At 40.1% G+C, this 15316-nt stretch overlaps 1 protein-coding gene across 2 annotated transcripts in view; it reads left to right on the forward strand.

Annotated features, from left to right (window-relative positions):
• LOC139341307 (gamma-aminobutyric acid receptor subunit pi) overlaps window positions 1-15316 on the forward strand; it is a 47568-nt gene that overhangs the window by 10063 nt on the left and 22189 nt on the right. For both annotated transcript variants that reach the window (XM_070977781.1, XM_070977782.1), the window contains one exon: window positions 1783-1872. In XM_070977781.1, coding sequence (XP_070833882.1) covers window positions 1820-1872 — 53 coding nt within the window. In that variant the 5' untranslated portion in view covers window positions 1783-1819. The remainder of the gene's footprint in view (window positions 1-1782; window positions 1873-15316) is intronic.

Genomic DNA, 15316 nt, shown 5'->3' on the forward strand with positions numbered 1-15316 from the left:
AAACTTTCCATTCAGAATCTTGTTCGCATCCATTTCGGCGTTTCGCGCTTGACATCCACACAAACTAGTAGCCTACTCTTTTACAGCTAGCGAGCAGGCGAGACCAAACACATGTGTGGGGCGTGCCTATTGTTTTGTTTCTCGATCCTGTAGTTTTTCTTATGTTACTGGCAGTGGCCACAGCTTATAAAAAAACTACTTGTTACTAGCTCACAAAGAGCGTTAATCTCGCGATTAAAAAAATGACACCATTAAAATTAATTTAAAATTAAACGCAATATTTTTGACAGTGCTAATATATACATATATATATATACACACACACACACACACACACACACACACACACACACACACACACACACAAATATATATATATATATATATATATATATATATATATATATATATATATATATATATATATATATATATATATGCTGCAGCCTGTACGTAGAAAGTGATGCAGAAAAAAGAAGATTATATATACTGGATTTCGACTGCATGCATTATGCACTCAACATTAACTGAGTTTCTGAGTCATAATGCATGGCTGTTGAATGAGCTCATTAACAGTGAGTGAAGCATTCCTTCACTTCTGTCAGGAACTGTCATGTCATTTTTTGGAGTCCGATTGTGAGAGTTGGCAGCTACAACGCAAAGAGATCTTTTTTGTGGTGGGCTGTGCATTCTCCAGTTGTGACCAAAATAAATCTCCATTGTAACAGAGTACAATGTGTTTTAGCTGATGTGTACTTGGCTACCAACAGTAGCTCATGCAGAGTTGTAGCACTCAGAATTAATGTAAGGGAGGTCAGGAAATCAGAAAAATCCAAAGCAGCGTACCATGAGTACATAAAGACATTATAGGCATGTTGGTAAATCCCATTGTCAGTTGTATTTTTGACCTGCTGCTACAGAGTCACACACACACACACGCACGCACACACGCACACACAGTGTATTATGTAACCAAAGCTGTAGCAAAAGTGGTAACATAACCACCAACAAGTCTTGCTGTATTTCAAGCCTACACCACTGTGAAGCTACTTTTAACACCACAGCCACAGAAGTTCACTTTCAACTTTACATTAAATATTTCCTTAGCCCAGCTTGCCATCCACATTAGTCAGGTCTCTGTGGTTAAGTCATTGTGGTCTCTGAAGGTTTTCTGTCTGCTTTCATCTTAAAAGTTGCATGATGGAGAGAGAGAGAGAAAGAGAGAGAGAGCAGGGAGATATAGGAAGCAAGAGGACTCTTTGAAGGAAACTGCAATATGCTTTATTACTTTTCACCCAACAGTGCCAGATTTGGAGTCAGTAACAAGAGGTCATTGTGCTGTGGAGAGATTGGGCATCAGGCATGTCAGTGCTGTAGCTTGCGATTGTATGATTTAGAAATACGTCAAGAAAAACTGTCCTACATTTCAATGTCTGTGAAAGATGCTGTAGAAGATAACTAAGTGACACAGAGAAACTCACCATTATGTGACAGGTAGCATCTCAGGAATGAAGTAGACTGTACAGATTAAAAATAGGAAAGGAGGCACAGATCATCCGTGATGTGTGCCAGCTGATTCAGTTTGAAAACTGCTCCTGAAAAAGGAAGATGTAGGAGTCAGTGGATCAGCACAAGTGCTATCTTGTATTCTTACTGACATGCACCAAACAATTTTAGTTTCAAAGGGACCAAAATCCATATTCTCCAAATCAAATATTTTCCAATCACCACTTTTATCCTTCTAAGTTGTATCTTATTGTCCTCTGTGTGCTTTTATTCCAGATAAACTCCACCTGGTGTCTCCACTCCTTTGGCAGCCATGGCTTTCTCCATATCTGTTGGGACTGTGTTCACCATGTTCGTCATTAGCAGGTAAGACTGCTTGCAGAAGGAGAAATATACCCACTGGGATCTGCAGCCACAAAGATATCAGTGCAACCAAGGCTTTGTGTATGGTGAGCTGAGGAGAAGATAGAGAGGTGCTCCGTTGTATCATTTTGTTGTGAACCATGAGTAGTCAATAACAACTCGCCATGCATCAGACAAGAAGCGTTGAAATTTCATTGCTACCTTCATGATGCTGCTGAGCAGAACCGATGAGGCCGGATCCAGCATCACATGTATCAGTCATTGCACACAATTGGTGTTATAATCCCTGCAGAGGTCATACGCAGAGAATGATGGGATGTTTTGGAGCACATTTTGTCTGTTACCGTGAAGAGAAGCCTCTCCCTTTCTCGCAGTTTATTTTCAAAGCCAAGAAAGCTCTTTGCACATTTTAGATAAGGCAAACCCTCTGGGTCTCACTGAATCCTGCCATAAGATATTCTCTGTATACTGCTTCTTTCTGCAATCAGCTCAGGGATTAACATGCTATAGCAGGTTGCCTGCTACACTAGTGGGCCTATGTTGCCAAATGCATCTGCTTTTAGTGTAAAAGCCATGTGACAGACTTACTTCCAAAACTAATGCCATTCTTCAGTCCCTGCTGTATTTGCTAAACTTAGACAGTGGTAAATATTATACCTGCTAAGAACATGGCAAACATATCTCTGCTAAACATCAACATGCAAGCATGGTCATTGTGAGCTTGTCAGCATGCTGATGTCAGCATTTAACACAAAGCACTATTGTACTGCAGCATGGCTGTAGACTCTTGTTGAAAATGAATTCAAGGAGGTAGGTTTGGGGTAGGTTTTCCTTCCTATAGCTAAGTACTCTCAGTACTTTACAATACACAGTAATTACAACCTATGTAATGATGTGAATAAGAAGTACAGGCATTTGTGCAAACCTTTGACTCCCATTTGAAATGAAACGAAAAAGGTTCAGCTTGTATCAAATGCTTGCATGTATGTATGACAGACTACTCAAATTACCATTTGTCCATAAATGATACGTAGAAGGAGAGTTTCAGGATAGTGCCTGATAAACTAATAGACACCTAATCTTGTGTAATTTAATGATGGAAAATTCAATGACTGCAAGTGGTAACAAACAGCTCAATTGTTGTGACCTCCATGACACTGTGTGAAGACCCTGGAAAGTGGATTTACCATTGCGGGCAGCCCATCAGCAAACCCTGTCAGCATGAAGTGCTCAGCTCAGGAGCCATGATAGCTTTAGTGATTAGGAAAAACGACTTGCCATCTTCCAGTGGAATACAAATGCACTACAACCACTTTCACCAACGTATATGGCCACATTATTGACCCGACAGCTTTATGAAGACGAGCTATGACCTTGACAATGCTGAACTGCAAGGACCCTCACCTCACCTTACAGCTAATGAGTACCTCGTTACGAGCAACCTAAGCTCATAAAGGGTCATGAAAGGCTCACATTCATCTAGTAGAAAAGGCTCACTGGGACATGAATGGCCTGCTGGAACTCTGTGGAAAGACTGATGTCTGGCTTCATGTTGAGGATACATATCGTCAGTGTAGCTGAATTCCATAATGACACATTGGCAAACGCTCAAGTGTCAATCCAGCCTCGGATAGCTTCCTGCTCTCATGTTCTTCTGGCTCTTTGTGAAAGCCCTGGCAGCATTGGAGCATTGTTTCTCTCCCCGAGTCACAAGAACAAAGCAAGAAATTCAAGAGGAGAAGCTGAGGATTACAGCTGAGCTTGTTATTTTAAAAAAGAAAAAGGCAGTTGCTTTAAAAACAGCCCTGAATTTGTCATCTGAGGCAGCCAGCCATGGCTGTGGCTGACAGAAATAGCATTTACTGATTGTCGACTAAATGGCAAGAGTGCAGACCACACATACACTTTAAAGTCACTTCATTTCTTTATGTAATTTGAATTATGATCAAAGTGTGAGAGAGTTAGAAGTCAGAAACCACAAAAGGAGGTGAAAAGATGCAGTTAGAAAACAAAGCATCAGAACATTATAGTTACAGTAAAGCAGTAAGATGAAAAAATATGTTATATTCTGAAATAATAAAATAAACTATTAATAACCGTTGTAATATCCAACTCTTGCTAGTGAATCATGCACACAGCTGCCATGGCTAGTTTTAGTTGCTCAGCTATAATTAGACAATCACTCTTTAGTATAATCCACAATACAGCCAGAAATGATCTAAAAGAAATATTCTATATTGGCCTCTTTTAATTGACAATTATTTGATTAGCTGTGAATTTCTTGCTGAAAGGGTCTATTTCTAATTTAACCAAATGTAGCTGCAAGCCATTTAGCAACCCACATGTACCAACCCAGGCTGCAGCATCAAAGCATTCAGGCTCGATTACTCATTTAATCTCTCTAAACAGAGGCTAAATAATATAAAATAACACAATAATAGTGCATATAGGAGCCAGTGGTTTCATGGCACTGGTTACAGAAAGCGTGGATACAATTTCACTGAAGCCTATTACAGGCAGATTAAAGGCTTACACTATGCTTTTCATGTGTTTACTGGAGAGACATGACTTACTCCTGTATAGAAATCCATTACGTGTCAGCTTTTTTATTGATTGTCACTGGAGAGATTAGTGTACCCCTATGTTCAGATGATTACATGGCTGAATCGTCTCAAGCCTGACACCACAAAAAGAAACATTTTAGAGGTATATGAGGAGAAATAATTGGCTCCAGATAATATTGTACTGTGTGCTTTGTGTCACTTATCAAAAGGACTTTATCGGGTCTGTGAGCAGTTGTTAAGGTTGTGGATTAAAAGGAAATTTCAGTTTTGGGGAAGCTTATTATTTCTATGATTAATTTACAATCAGGGAACGTCTCTGGATACATTTTGAGGTGTGTTGAACTGTGAGCTCCCTGGAGATCAAATAAAATAAGTGAGATTGGACTCTAACAAGCGCTTTGACACGTTGATATTGAAGAGCGATCTTCAATTTTACAGCTTCTGACAAGTTCATGCTTGAGGCTGCTTACTGATGTCACTTGTCAGGTTTTACCAAAATGTAACACGACTGATGTTTCAGAGCCGATGCCACAGTCCAGCTCGGCTGAAGAACTTCCTGTTTACAACTTAAAGATTTTGGAAGTTTTTTTAGTTGAACTAAATGGTAGACTGTGTTGTTAAATGGCCAGATTTTCCATTTTTGCAGTGATGAGACATTTGGTCAGTCCAACTCTAGTAAACTCGGTCTTGCGACTGCAGCAGACGGCTCAAGAGAAAAGTCTTAATAGAGAATACGTTATTTTTTACTGGGAAACTGATGGTGCCTTGTTTCCTCACATTTAAATAATGAGACAAATGAGATCCTTTGAAAATGTACAAAATCTCCTTTTCTCTGTATTCTAACGCCTGTAAGTAATTGCCTTGCCTTGCTGATTGAAACCCGTCATTTATCATTTTCAGCAGCAAAGCGAACTGAAACCAGGTTTTCATGTTCATTAAGTTAAATTGTAAGTCTCCTATCTGGAACAGTATCTCTCTGTTGAGTTTCTCTGCCATTCCCATTTTCACAGCAGTTAGTCATGGTACTATTGTCACTTATATTTTCCCTCAACATGAAATATTCTCACTCTAGATCTGATGATGCTGTAGTGTTAAACTTTCTGAACCACAGGGCTTCTTACTCATTGGCCTCTTTATTTCTGTGAGAGCTCTGTGTCGTCTACATTTACTGTCCAACACGGTGATTTGTGAAAGGAAATGATGTTGGTGACGTCCCAGGCGGCCTTTTGACAAACAAGAAGCTGACTTCTTTACCAAAATGATCGATTCAGTCTACATGAGGAGTTGATTTCAGTGCCTGCTGCAGACGACCAAGGTGACAGGATTTTTTCACACGTGACTTGATGTCTAACATTTTACCCATAAAAGTCATTTGAATTTTGTGAATTTAATTTGCAAATTTAGAACATTCATGCATTTGTTCTGCTAATCCTGTTACTGGCATCCCCTCCTGGCCACTGCTGCCCTGTCCATCCCGGTCTCCCCAGGAGTTATCTTCATATCAGACAATTCAGCACCTCACAGGTGCCAGTGCATGATGCATGAAGTGTGTCCACAGTGTAGCAAAAAGTTGGCACCAGATCATAAATCTGCTATTGCAGATTTTTTTAAAATATCCCTGATTTTCCCTTCTTGTGATTTAACCACAACCACACAGATACGGTGGAAAGAGGGAATCTAAAAAACATTGGCAATGAAGAGTGAACAGTGAAAAGCATCATTTGGCCACCTGCAGACACATTTACATGTTCTTATCCTGCAAACGGTAAAACATGTTTTTCTAAAGCAAAGCAGTCCATTAGTAACATGAAGTGGTCAGGGGATAGATATTAGACAAGAGAATATTATAGCCGGTGTGTGATAATACACACTCGGGTGCATGAAATCTAAAAAAGCCTCTCAGTAAATTAACAAGTAAATGTTGATGATGACAATATATATATAAAAAATAAAAACTGTATTCATTTTCCACTGAGTCAGGTTTTATTATGTATTTAATTTTAGTTCATTTCAGTTTGATATTTAAACCTGGCCAGTCTTTGGTTGCCCTTGCTTTCAATTGAGTATACCTCTCTTAAATCCCTCCTCAGGTGTCCCTTGAGAAAGAACAGGCTCATATGAGTGGCTCTTGCACGAGGCCCATTGAACATAAGCCATCTCTGATGGGTTTGCTTTGGTGTCGTTGAATAAACTTGATCAGAAAGCCTGTTGAATAAGTCACCATTAACATGTTCACAAAGACCAGCTCAGTATATTATAATTTCATTAATTTCACTTAACCTTGATTGTTGATTTGTTACGTCTTCCATCACTTCTTTAATGAACTTCTCCCTCAAGATAACAGAAATATTGTTCAATCTAATTAAACCGTAAATGTGGAACTATGAGTTAACATATCGCTTAGCATTATTCAGCTACACGTATGTGACAGGGGAAAGGGTAAAAACCTCCCAGAAGTTACAGCATTTCCCTGGTTGGCTCAGTTTGTTAGAAACCTTCACGTCTGACATATAACCAGGAAAGGTCAGCACTCAATCTCTTGGCCAGCATTAAATGAACAAACTAATGTGTCACTTACAGCCTGCAACCAGCCATTCCATGCCTGGATCTGAGTCTCGATACGTGATTTAGTCTCCAATGTGAAATTTAAAGAACAAAGTCTGTACTGTATGTACAGTATTTGTGCTCAAGCTCCTCCAAAGCTCCATGGTCCATTTCATATTACGAGACTACAAAGCTGGAGCCAGGGATAAGACTCTTATTAGCATGATAACACTTTGTAGTGTCGTTTTAATTAATACTAGCCGAGATCTTATTTTGGCCTTCCTTTGAGCTCCTAAAATCTCAGAGCTTGTAAAAGAAGATTTAATAAGGAAGGACACGCTTGCCGTAAGAGGAATGTTACTGTGGTTGATAGCTTATCCCATCAGACAGGGACTCTAAACTCCAGATCATAGAGGTTTACTTTGTATCTCCAACAAAATCCCTTTCTCAGGGTTAAAATCCACTTGCAAACTGATTGCCATGCGTTCAGTTGTCTCATACACCACAGCTTTAGAGGCTTCACATCCTGATGATCCCAGGATTAAGTTCAAGAGTTAGAGTATAATTGAATCATTATCTGAGGGCAGAGGAAGTTCAAGCTGAGAAACTTAACAAGATTTCCAGATTTTTTTATATTTGGCAATACCCCTTACTGTCTCTTTGCTCAGCAGTGAACAGCCAGGTTACTGTTCTTGTTCTTGCTCCATCAGTCTGATAGATGATGTTTGGCATCAGTGAATGGCAAATTACATGAAAACTGTAATCAATTACTCAATACATATTACCCATTAAAAACTGATTACATTCCTTTATGAATCACTCAGCAGCAAAAGTGGGGAGTGAATGACTTTCAGCTCAGTCAAAGCATCTGCAGTACTTAACAGGCGTAGAAATAGATCATGACATTATAGTGCACCAAGCAGCCAGCCAACACTTTAGGGGAGTTTACTGACCACTACCAGCTGTACCTTAACATTGGCTACGCAGCACTCCTGAAGCGCTGTCCTCACAGTGAGAACAAAGGGTTCACACACCCTCCAGATCTGAACAAAACCAGAGTTTAGCCTCACCAGTGGTGAATATTTACAAGCCAGGTAAGAAGACATAACAGCTAGCTGCCACCCACACACCTCCGGACCCTGCTCCAAGATAACAAATAGTATCAATGTGTCCAGTGATGGCAGAGAGCAAAGACGTTGCTCAAGAGGACTCTAAGAGTTGAGAACATTCGACCTCCAAAAGCAGAAGATTCAAATAAAAGGAACAGGAAGGAAAAGGAAGAGGTTAATAAAATTCAAATCCTCAACAAGTTTATACAGTCTTCATTTTAGTTTTTAACAACAAAGCATGCTATCTCTCCACAATGTCCCTCTTCTTGCTGTCACTTTTATCCTGCTATACAATACCTCTATGAAGCTTTATGACCTTTTAACATGATGGCACCATGAATCTGAGTCGACCGTCTTGATTCTAGTGCCTGCAGTCTGCAGGTTTCTGCACTGGCTGATTTCATTGGCTAGTTGTTAACTCTTTGTGAAATGAACTTCAAACTGGAATGGGCCCCTGTGAATGAAATCAGTTTTCTAGATTGTATAGTAAGAATAACGTCTAGGTGTGTAGTGTTGCCCTTTAACAGGAAAACCAAAAAGTCAGATGTAATAAAAGTGTTTCTAATGATCCACACTTGGCAGTGAGGAAGTACTCTAGCTTCAAAGTTTGCTCTGCAGAATGTAGATGCTTCACAGTTAGCTGAGTGTGGGCTTTGTGTGGGGTGGAGACTTAATGCAGAGGGTAACTGTGATGATCTTATATTGATAATGAACCCATCCAAACTTTAAAAAACCTATATTAAGCAAAATTAGGCATTTCAGATTCCAGCTTTAGAGATGAACCTGCAGATTGGCAGCTTTTTACAGCACAATTAAACTCTTGTTACACTTGCCCTGCAGCTGTTCTCATTTCCCATACTTAATGTTGCACCACATCAGAATCTTTAAGCTCTTTTAGGTCCTGCTTGAATGACGGCGGATTGCCCTGGGGATCTAATTTAATGTGTGTTGAATACTGTCTTTTGGATGTGACAAAACGGCTGCCAACTACTCTTCACTGTTGTGTTCTTTGTCAGCAGCAGCTCACTTCTGACAGCCTTTAATTTGAGGGTTGGGGGTGCTGGAGGAGGTGTTTGAGCCTGGACAGCTATGAAGATATTTAAACTTCTTGCATGTGGTTGATCTTCAAATGTCACTGTCTTGACAATATTAATTTCGGCCCTGTAACACACTCGTGATTGTGGAAATACACCTTTGTTGCACCATGGTTCAGTCTGCAGTGCAGTGCTGGTGTGTTTTGCATCCAGATTTTGACACAGCAACCTGTTTTTAATATTTATCCATTTCGAAACACATATCCCAGTGCTGAAATATTCAACATAAGTATTCAAATGTTTAGTTTTTTGGATAAAAATGTCAGATGATGCCTCACTATTCCTAGCTCACACACCACTGTCTGCTCAGTAACATTGTTGTTTACTGCATGATGGCTCTGAATTCAGCATTTATTTGCATGACTCTCCCTTCAGTTATGTGTGGACACATTTTTTAGAGGCCTCCATTAACCTGCTTGTTATTCATTCCTCCTGGCACTGAAAGGAAAACACAGTTAATTATCCTGCTGATAAGATTTTTCTGGATGGTTAAATCTTTCTTCATATCTAATGGGTTTTTTCCTCTGTTGTGGCGTAACGCTGTAATGGACAGGAAAAAAATGCTAGCACTTGCAGATTATCCATAGAGGCATAAAATGTGTCTTTGATGATTTCCCTTAATGAAAATCCAACTTGTTGATTACAGTCTTGGTAGGATGAAGTCTGCACTTTCTGTCAATGTAACACTAAGCTTCAGTGTAATGTTTCGGTCCATTTCACTTGATTTGATTTATATCCTCTCAGCAAATATTTGACAACATTAATTCCCCATTCTGCCAATCTGTCGAAAGAATTTGTTTTCAAGGCTTTTAGTTTTTAATAAACATTTAAACGTCAATTTGATGCATCAGTGTTTTGTGTTTTACGACCTTCCCGGTGATCATGTTGCATTCATTAGTACTTTTTCTCCAAACCAAAACTGAGCCACATACTTTCATATTGTTTCTTATTGGCTTGAACACATATTGTAGGTATTGGATGAAAACAGATAAAACTAAATTGGACTGCCAGAGTCTAGAGTAATGCATCAGACCACACGGAATCAACATAATGATAAACTTGAGGTGGGCTGAACCATCAGGTGCTTGTTTTCTTCCATAGTGTGTTATATCCTCCTGACTACCAGGAAAAAAAATATATTGTAAAAAAACAAAATTTTTACTGTATTTTAGCGTAGTATTTTACTTTAATACTATGCTAAAATACAGTTGAAATAATTCAGACAATGTTTTATTGTGCTGTTACAACATATCAAGCCAAAATTTGCTCAATAAAAAGTATTTTGTTTGCACTTGCTTTTCCTCTTCCCATAAAAATGCACTTGCACTGATGGATGCCATTTTCCTTAATGAGAAAGAAAAAGGTACCAAAGCCCCATCCCTTTACATTTGGTATCATTGAAAAGCCCTAAGTGTTCTCAATAGATAGCAAAAGGAGTTAATTCAGTAGTATGTAGTGAGTGAGAGAGAGATATTCAGGTTTACAAATGTCCTCCAGAGGACAAATTTGAACTACCTGTAGTCAGGAGGATATTGGAGGGCAACTGATGCAACACTGGGGACACCTCATTACATCCTGACAAACAGGGGGCTGTTGGAGTTAGTTTTGCAGGTATTTGGACATAAACCAAAGAATTGGCCACATTGAAATTTTGACCTGATGGCAACAATGGATGAATGGTCAGGGGAACACAGATCACAATGAATTATGACATACATGAAGCATGTGACTGAAACGTCTGGTGAAGTTTGATGAACGCTTCATGACGAGACCGTAAGCTTCCAATTAATACAGATCATACATTTGAGATATGATATGAATGAGATATTTCGATAATGTCAACTCACTGCACTGCTCTTCATCTGCAATTTTTAAATGACACCTGACTGCAGGATTAGTACCACCAGCTGTTTATCTGTCATGTTTTGTTTTGTTTTGTTTTGTTTTGTTTTTTCCAAATTAAGAACTGAAAAGGCTGCACACACAACAAGGGACAAGGAGGTTTTGAAGAGCAATGTCTTTTAATCAACACTTTCAACTTAGAAATGTGCAACAGAAGAATTAGGGCGATCCAACAGTTCTCTTGGAAGGAGAGTGGTATGTAATCACAACTGACAAATCACAGGGATTCTCCAGAGCAGGTAGCTGGAGATCAGCCTGAGGCAGGCGAGGAAACACAGAGGTATTAGGAAGGCAAGAAAGAGCAACAAAGAGCACCTCAGACACTGAAATCAGACTGTTACCACTTTGCATAACGGACAATTCAACAAGGCGAAGAACTGGAGTATATATACTGAGGACCTGGTGGATCTTAATTGGCAGATGAGCATCAGGTGTGATCAGGTGATGAGGAGGAGGCGTGGATGGGTGGAGCCAACCTGGCAGTGTGACCAGCAGGAACACACCCAACAGACAGAGACAGACAAATCCAGTTAAAACCCAATCATTGTCAGGGAGCCATTAGTGTCTCTAACACTTTTTGTGACAGTCCATTGACATGAAAGCACTGACCTGCTGGTAACATGACAATAAATGTCAGGGGGTTGCCAAAGTCATTAGGACTCATCTTCCATTTCTTGGCAATCCATCCAATTGTTGTTGAGATATTTCTCTCTGGACCAAAGTGATGGACTGACCAACCGACTGACATCTGCTAGAAGGCAAGAAGAAAAATTTCTTTGCTCTCAGTTGTCCCCTGGATGCACTGGCAACCAAGCACATACACAGACTTTCCTCATTATCAATGAAAGGAGAACGTGGAACTTTGCTTAAATATTTGGCTGCATGTGAATACCTTTTCAAGTCTCCTCAAAGACAGCCATCCAGTTAAGTTTGTCAACAAGACTCTGTACCTCTTCTGTGTATATTGTGGCTCTTGGGCCATCTGGCCAGTCTAGAGATACTTCATGTCAGTTAAACCCACTTTTATTCACACTTGCAGTCAGAGGTATTTGTTTTATTTTGCAGCAGTGGTGTTAATGTCTTTCGTATTAAGGAGTAAAGCACCTGCATGATACCAGGCTTGAGCCCACACAGGAGAGTGGTTTCAGTTCATTACTCATGGCAGATTCTCAGACTGCTATCTTGCTCTTAATAACTGCATTAAGAGAGGTGAGCATGAGCGTGGATCTATAAACATCAGACTGAAATTAGACCATCAGTGCTCCACCACAGCCTGCTGGATTTGTCTCACAGCAGGCTCACAAAAGCAGTGTTTAATGACTCGCTGAAGAATAATAACCTTTTGTTGAATCCCACTTGGCAAACCATGCACCGCATTTTGTTTGGACAGCTGCGTGTGTCTTTTGCCATTTTCTATGTGTGCTTTCTCTTTTGCCAAGATGCAGTGTACCAGTGGCATGTTCTTCCTGTTCGCATTAATAATACACTTTCATACGTGAACTTTCACAAGTTTGCTGTAATCCTTTAGCAGCTCCTTGAATAACAAATTGTCTACAGATACGAGTCTAGTGTAAAATCAGCAGCTGATGTCCATTAAAAACACAATTAACACACAATAATGCTGTAAAACTCACATGAATAATCCAGTTATTTTACTGTGTGATTCAGGATACTGGTTAATTCCTGGTTGCGCGGGTGCTGTAATTGATTGAATGCTGTGTGGATGTAAGAGGGCATGACAGGTTGATGTGCAAAAGTGAGCAATATTTCAGTTTAATTGGTTGGGGGTGATGTGGTAGAGCGCTTCATTGACAAATCTCAGTCTGCCCCTTCAATAATCATCAGTGAATGTTTCCTGTCCTGCATGTATTACCAATGAAAACGAGATCAGAATAATAATAATGGTATGTTTGTGCAAAAAGCCGCACATCTGTACCTGTAATGATTAAAAAATGGTGTTTAACATTAAAGTAAAGCAGCAGAATTTAGTTGCATTGAAAAGGCAAAATGACAGCAATGTTTTTTTTTCCCTTCCACTGGTTAATTACAGCCAACTTGCCAGGCTTCTTGTTTTTAAGGTTTGAGGCTAGAAATGAGACTAAAGTACCCAAAACCATAAAAAAATGAACATATAACATCTGCACTTTCTGATTTGCCGGAAATAAAATCACGCTTTTTTTTTTTTTTTTTAATGTCACATCTCTTTTTTTTCTGAGATTCAGACTTCAGTGGGCTTATGAAGACAGTAAATGTTCAATTCTCCTATGTGGAGGGGCTTAGGGAGCTGCCTGGGGTAGCATGAAAGGGAGAAACAGCTGCTTTTATCCACAAAAGCTTGCGACATGAACTCAGGAGGACTCTTCTCGAGGTGCCTGGTTGCCTGCCTCTGCAGCTCCAAGCATGGAGTGGCTGAGGGGTCTGAGGAAGCCTCGAAAGTCCCTGATGAGCGAGAGAATAATCTCTGTATATGAGAGCTGCAGTGACTTCCCTCAAATCCCATTTCACCACGGCAAGAAATGAATATTCTCTGCAAAAGAAGAAAAGAAGACGTTTAATGCAACTTGACAGGCGAAACATCCAGTGTGGAGCGAACGTTTCAAGCACACCTTGAGGATTGAGCTAACGCGTATGTTTTACCTGTTTTCTCCAGCAGCCTGTCACTACACAACAGATGCGGTGTCTGACTTCCAGCCTACTGTACCAAGGAAGTCACGAGTGTGCTCTGAATTTGAAACCTTGATGCAGTGAAGCTGTAATTTCAGCCCTGTATGGAGAGAAAATTAACCAATTTCTATGGCCCACCATTTGATCTGCGGCTGTGAATTGAGACGCAAATGTCATTAGCTGTCATTTGAATAAGAATAAGCTTGAATCGCTGACTTTGAAGGTCAACCGAGGACCAGCCTGATTTCATATGCTGCATTGCATAACTAATCTTTGCACATCCATGACCTTATTGAAATCAGGATGACATGACCCACATTGGTGGAGCCAATCCACAAGGAGGAAATCTACCATTTAGCTCATCAAGTTTGATTGAATGCTTTGTATTGTTAATGTGATTGATAGTATAATGAGGGAAACTGGTAATATGACATAGAGTCTGTATTAGATTGAATTTAGTAGCAATTCTTGAATCTCATGAAAATGTATTGGGAACCTGTGCTTGTGCCCATTTGGGGGGAAAAACACACACACACACACACACACACACACACACACACACACACACACACACACACACACACACACACACACACACACACAAAAAAAAGCAGTGGAGCTTATCAAATCCCACTCTGCTCAGTTGATTTGTACATGCTCCTGAATGGGGAATATTCAATCAAATTGCTCCCTGTGCGTACGCAGAACACATATGTTGCAGTCCTTTGCGAGGCTCGAGCATTGTGGCATGCCAGAGGAGGCCAGCTGAGGGAACGAGGAATGACATGAATCAATGAGAGGAGAGTGAGAAGCGGCTTGGAGTTGAATGTACTTCTGAGTGGGAGGAAGAATGGAAGAAGGAGAGGGAGAAGGGGTCCACAGAGAGTGTTACTCAGCTCTCTGCAGGGGGTTCTTTCAACTGAATTAATCTATTGTGAAAAGTGCTGCCTGGACTGATGCCTTGTGTGAATTGGAGATTGGGAAGAAGAGTAGGGGGATGGGAGGTTCTGTAGGGAGGCTATGTCATGAAACAGGATCTGAAAAGGCAAATTCCCCCACAGGCTTTAAATCTTTCATTCCAAGCCACCCTGTCACCCCTGTATTACTCTGTCTGAACCTATTCCTCCACCCACGCATCCAGCATCAAAACACAAGTCACATCGGCATAGCCCGTAGTCTATAGAATGTAGAACATATAGGCATACAGTCGAGACCATCCTGTGATAGTGATGGTCGCTTACTACATCAGCTGACCAGATGTTCTTTATGTACTGTGTTCTGCTCAGTTTTTCTTAAGTCTTTCTTAAAGTAGTAACTTCTTAGTAGTACTTGTTGCGTTGTAGTTGACTCCTACACTGTGTAACAAAGCATTGGACTAAATGTAGAACCTTTGAGAAAGATGTAATCATGTCTATGGTATACTGGATTAACACAGAGATTTTACTGCTGCAGAGCAAGAGATGCATTTTTTGTTGGTGAACAGAAACGGTAAAAACAGAACGTGTCCTTTGATCCACTGCAATCTGCAACCATCAGGCAGCACAGGCTTGTTATTCTTATCAAAAGTGTA

Source organism: Chaetodon trifascialis, chromosome 13, assembly GCF_039877785.1.
Source record: "Chaetodon trifascialis isolate fChaTrf1 chromosome 13, fChaTrf1.hap1, whole genome shotgun sequence".
Lineage (NCBI taxonomy): Eukaryota > Metazoa > Chordata > Actinopteri > Chaetodontiformes > Chaetodontidae > Chaetodon > Chaetodon trifascialis.